The sequence below is a fragment of the Octopus bimaculoides genome, chromosome 18, assembly GCF_001194135.2.
Source record: "Octopus bimaculoides isolate UCB-OBI-ISO-001 chromosome 18, ASM119413v2, whole genome shotgun sequence".
NCBI classification, from domain to species: Eukaryota; Metazoa; Mollusca; class Cephalopoda; order Octopoda; family Octopodidae; genus Octopus; species Octopus bimaculoides.
In genome coordinates this window covers 15,609,611-15,615,645 of record NC_068998.1, presented here as the reverse complement: position 1 = coordinate 15,615,645, position 6,035 = coordinate 15,609,611, and the positions used below count along the sequence as shown (strand labels likewise).

The 6,035-nt window shown below is 33.8% G+C and overlaps 1 protein-coding gene across 1 annotated transcript in view; it reads left to right on the top strand.

Annotated features, from left to right (window-relative positions):
* Positions 1–1,614: 1,614 nt before the first annotated feature.
* Positions 1,615–6,035, top strand: part of LOC106881823 (uncharacterized) — a 5,157-nt gene continuing 736 nt past the window's right edge. The window contains exons 1-3 of the mRNA XM_052974503.1: positions 1,615–1,953; positions 3,824–3,954; positions 5,463–5,739. Of these exons, the coding sequence (XP_052830463.1) occupies positions 1,620–1,953; positions 3,824–3,954; positions 5,463–5,739 (742 nt within the window). The 5' untranslated portion in view covers positions 1,615–1,619. The remainder of the gene's footprint in view (positions 1,954–3,823; positions 3,955–5,462; positions 5,740–6,035) is intronic.

Sequence of the window (6,035 nt, the reverse complement as noted above, 5' to 3'; positions counted from 1 at the left end):
TCTTGAAGAGACTATTTTCTCATTTGTTTTGTATTTTAAAATTTTTATTTTATATTTCCAAAGATTTTTTAAAGAAATTATATGGAATTTAGAAAATAAATCATTGTGATTCTAGTTCTTAAATTTTATATATAGTATAAAGGTAGTTTGATACCATTTTAATTAATTTACAATTTTATTAACTAATATAAATGAAAAACATGGTAAAGAAGTAGTTTAGGTTATATTACTAGAAATTTGGAAAATAGATAGAACAAGATACTATACTGATGTTGAATTTTGGCACAAGGCCAGCAATTTCAGGGAAGTGGGTAAGTCGATTACATCAACTCCAGAGTTCAGCTGGTACTTATTTTATTAACCCCCAAAAGAAGAAAGGTAAAGTCGACCTCAGTGGAATTTGAACTCAGTACATGAAAATGAATGAAATGCCACTAAGCATATTAACAATTCTGCCAGCTCACCACCTTAGAACAAGATATTATATTGCAAGATCCAACTTTGGACAAAAATGGCAGTTAAATGATGACAGTGCTGATGGTAGTGATAACAATAATACAATCAAATGATGATGGAAACAGTAAGATGATATCAATGATGAGAACAATGATATCCGAAGATGACAAGGATATCAGTAAGAGAGGTGATGATGATAATGATGGAGGTCGACTTAGTTTTTATCCTTTCAAGATCAATAAAATAAAGTACCAATCAAGTACTGGGTTGATATAACCAATGGAACCCTTCCCACTAAAATTGCTGGCCTTGTTGTTGTCATCGCTGTCATCATCGTCGTCATTATTATTATTCCATATTTGCACAACAGATGAGAATGTTGGGAAAAAATTCCTACCATTGGGTTACAACTAGTAACCTTAGATGTCAAGTATCCTAGCTGTCCCTAATAATACTGTTTTTTTGGAGCTGCACTAAACTAGGTTTTATGCCTGTTTCCTCAATCCATTTGTTTAGGAATAGTTCCTAATGCACTTATAATTACAGGGATACATTTTACCCGCACTTTCCACAGCCTCTATAATTTAATGGCTCGGTCCTGGTACTTTGTTATTTTCTCTACACCTTTCATATTAACTTTTTCATCATTTGGGACTGTAAAGTCAATTACCTGGCACTTTCTCTTCTTTTTGCCTACTGCTACTAAATCAGGCTGTGTAATCACTGCTGATTACCTGTCTCTTTTTTATGACTTGTGTCACCTGAGTAGAGATCTACTTTCCATTTCCTCAGGCTATAGCTAATTAACTCTCTTATGTTGTCTGCAATACTGAATATATTCAATCATCCACTTATTCATGAGTGTAGAATTATGTCATAGGCCTTCTCATAATCTATCCATGCTATTGCTAAATTTTTCATTCTAGATTTCACTTCTTTTAGGACTACTTTGTCTCTGTATAAAAGATCGTGCCTTCTTCCTACATTCTTTTTGTTCTTCTGGCAGCAAATTCTGGCTGTCAAAGTGCTCATAAATACTTTCTGAGAGCATTCCTCTTAACAGCTTCCACACCAATGGTAAGCACATGATTGGTCTATAATTACTAGCTATATATATATATATATATATATATGTTCTTTTTGTTCCAGATAATTCTAACATAATGTGGACTCTGGGAATTATTACAATAACACTCATCTCACACACGCTATCTGTTGGTGAAGATTATTTGGGCTATGGAAATCAAGACCCCCAATATGATGGCTGGAATGACAATGGTTTGTGGAATTATGGTCGCAGAAATAACTCTTATTCTCCTATGGTTGCACATCAGAAATCTTTCCGGCAATATCCCAGTTTTCCACGACAGGGTTCATTCTTTGGAGATTTCTCTTTAAATGGTGAGTGGGGCTATTTTAGATTATGGAAGCAGCCTGAATATGCAGCTCAACACAAGTCTTATGAGCCTCAATATCATGGACATAACTTTTTTGAAGGTAAACAGAAAAATCAACCAATCAATCAATCAATCAATCAGTCGACAATTATTTATATCAGTGATTCTCAACCAGGTTCCATATGGCACTTGGGGTTTCATATAAGATTTTGGTGTTAAAATTTATGTGCTATAAATTGCTTATATTTCTATGATACACAAATTATTTTGGAAATTTTTTTTGGAAATTTTTTTATACACTTCCAAATAATATTTAATTATAAAAATATAATAGGATTTTTTAAACATTAAATGGCTAAGAGGATCCATCTGAGTAAAATGGGAATTAAAGGGGTCAATAGGTAAAAAATGGTTGAGAAGCATTGATTTTATATCATTAATTATTTTGTTTATTTATATCTAAGGTACAGTTGTGATTAAATGAATGTGTGTGCGAATGAATGTGGGTATCCATGTGCGTATGTATGCATATGTGTGTGTGTGTGCATGTGAGTGTGTATATACATGTGTGTGTGTTCATGTGTGCATGTATGTATGCATGTGTGTAAGCATATGAGTGTATTTGTGTGCATGTGTCCATGTTAGTGTGTGTATGCATGTGCATGTGTTTGTGTGTGTATATGAGTCTGTGTATGCAAGTGTGTATGTGTATGCATGTGTGTATGTGTATACATGTGTGTGTGTGTGTGTGTGCATGTGAGTGTGTATATGCATGTGTGTGTATTCATGTGTGCATGTATGTATGCATGTGTGTGTGTGCATGTGTAAGCATATGAGTGTATTTGTGTGCATGTGTCCATGTGAGTGTGTATACGCATGTGCATATGTATGCATGTGTTTGTGTAAATGAGTCTGTGTATGCATGTGTGTATGTGTATACATGTGTATGCATGTGTGTATGTGTATACGTGTGTGTGTGTGTGTGTGTGTGTGTGTGTGCATGTGTGTATGTTTGTGCATACCCATGTCTTGACATCATGGTCATAAACAAACATTGCCATCATACAACCAATGTTGTTCGTTTCCAGTCTTCTGCAAAAAACGTGTGGGAAAATCTTGCCTTACCTGAAAACAGGTGATGACTGTTGACAACTGGAATGGCAACCAGTTGTCGAAAATCTGCCTCAACAAATTCTGTCTGACCTATACAAGCATAGAAGAGTGGATGCTAAATGAAGATGATGATCATCACAGATGTGTTAATTAGAATTAATTTACCTTTCATTAGCAGAAGTATGTACTGCAATAGAGTATTAACCCTTTCAACTTCAGCAGGAATGGGCAGAAGTTAAATAAGTTCAGTGACATTCATTCCATTTCCCAGCAACAACTTTAATCCTAAAGCCAACAAGGGAACTTCTATGTGGTCAACCAGCTAGAAATAACAACCAAATCGCCCTCAAATCACAATTTACTGTCTTAAAAAAAAGAAGAAAACATATTTGTCCAAATAATACAGACCTGTATACATCATCATCATTCTACATCTTTCTTTCTATCTTACTTAAAACGATGACTTCTCTTTTATTTTTTTACCTTTCTGATATCATTTTTCAATGATATCAAAAATGAGTCAGTTTGGGCAAAAGAGTTACATTTTTTATTAATCTAGTTTTATATCTGACACTTCAAATCAGGGGAATAGGTATAATTGTCATCATTATTGTCGTTTTCTTTTTCTTCTTCTGATACTTGCCCAAGATACTGTATGGTAGGATGGAACCTGAAACCACATGGTTACAAAGCTAGTTTCTTAACCACATAATTATGCCTGTCCCTGTGTTTATAATTTATTTTTATATTTAGTGTAAAATTTTTTTATTTAACTAGCAAAAGAATACCATACTCAATATTTTCACAGTAAAATCTATACTTCTTGTGAAATTTCATATCTTTATTTTTTATGATAGATTTTGCAAGAGCATTCAAAGAAATGTGTTGCCGATTTGAAGACCGATTTCTGAAGAACTTTGCCAATTTTGGCAATAATTATCAAGAAGGCAAAAGGAGTAAATTGTTTCTTCTTGACCTTTCTTCACAGGTAAGAAAGTTTTCTTTTAATTTTGAACTTGTTTCAAAAATTGGACTGCAGCCATCCTGGGGCACTGCTCTGAAGAGGTTAGTCAAACAAATCAACCCCAATACTACATTTTTTTCTTGAAGTCTGATATTCATTTCTTTGGTCTCTTGATGAACTGCTGAGTTATGGGAACACTGACAAACCAACACCGGTTGTTAAGTGGTGGTGGTGTTCAAACATAAAGACATGTGTGTATGTGTTGTGTGTGTGTGTGTGTGTACGCATGTGTATGTGTGTGTGTATACACGTACATATACATATATATATACATATATATACGTATATATATAGATATATATAGATATATATAGATATGCATATACATATATATATATATATACGTTTATTATATAAATATACATTTACCATCATCATCAACATCATTGTTTAACATCTTTTTTTCCATGCTGGCATGGGTGAGACATTATACACGCACATACACACACACATGCGCACACACACACACACACACACACGCACGCGTGCACACACACACACACACACTACATGGAAGCCCAATGGGCTTCCATATAGTTTCAGTCTACCAAATTCACTCACATGGCATTGGTTGGCCTAGGGCTATAGTAGAAGACACTTGCACAAGGTGTCACAGCCAAACCCAAAACCACATAGTTACATTTTGAGCTTCTTAACGTCAGAGCCATACCCATGCCTTGGTATTCACAGTTTCAAAACCAACCATACGAATCCTATGAACATAAAGGGGAAAATAAGAATCGTAGGAATGTAGTTCTAAATGATGAGGGGAAAAGGTAGTGCTTTAAATAGAACAAATGTAAGGCAAACCACATTTGTGTTATCAGATTGTCTTTTTATAGGGATGCCTTTGTAACTAACTAGAGTATCAACATTTTTTATCAAGTCACAAAGTCCTAAAGACTATAAACCATTTAAAATCTCCTCTCTATGTTTGTCTGTCTCTCTCTCTCTCTCTTTTTCATATACACACACACACATACACGTTTTTATGTACATATATAATGCAAGAGAGTTAGGGTAACCAATTATTGTTACACTAGTGTTATACCAAGTGTAATAAGTGGGTGCTGGTAAAAGGGCAGTTATTTCACCCTAAATTTATATAGCAATTAGAAAATGGAGGATAATATGCTGTACCCAACGACTTGCAGACAGTGTATTCCGTTGAATTAATTTACTTATTTTGTAACTAAAATGACAAAAAACCACAAAATACAAATGTTTATGACAAACTATGTTATATTGACTATTGGGTTTACAAATATAAAGTACATTAGGAATTTGAGAATAAACAGAAACTTACAGCTACACATATACTGTGTTTTCAAATAGAGCACATTCATAAGAGATATTATCTCTGGATGAATACAAACAGTAACTTGCCTTTGACTAATGTATTTACATTAAATATGATAAAAAGATTTTATTATTATTTTTTATTTTGATTTATACATTTAATGATCTTGCAGATGTCTCCAGATGAATTATCTCACATTAAAGAGAGTCTTACTTTAATGGTCGACAATATGTGTCTGCCAAAAAGCAGCACCCGTACATTTGACCATACTGTTGATGTCCATTCTTTAACGCTGATCACGAACAATGACAATGTGAAGCAATATCACTCAGAAACAAAAAGCATTGAACAACTTAAAGAAGCCATCCATAAGCTGAATGGACATGATGGAGTCAGTTGTGTAACTTCTCTGTTGAAGAAAGCATATACTCACATTGATAAGTACACAGGTCAGTTCTTACATGGCTTCATAATAAGCTTGCCAATATTTTCTAAAAACTATTGCAGCCATATCAAGTTGATGTTATCTTTATCTTTTGTGTGTTCAGTCACTGGACTGAGGTTATGTTGGGACACTGCCTTGAAGTTTTTGGAGGTTTTTTTAAACAATTTTTTCTGACAAACAGTTAATCTCCAATACATTTTTTAAAGTCTAGTACTTATTCTATTGGTCTCTTTCACCAAACTGCTAAGTTACAAATATGTAAACAAACCAACATCAGTTTTCAAGCGGTTTCAAGTATAT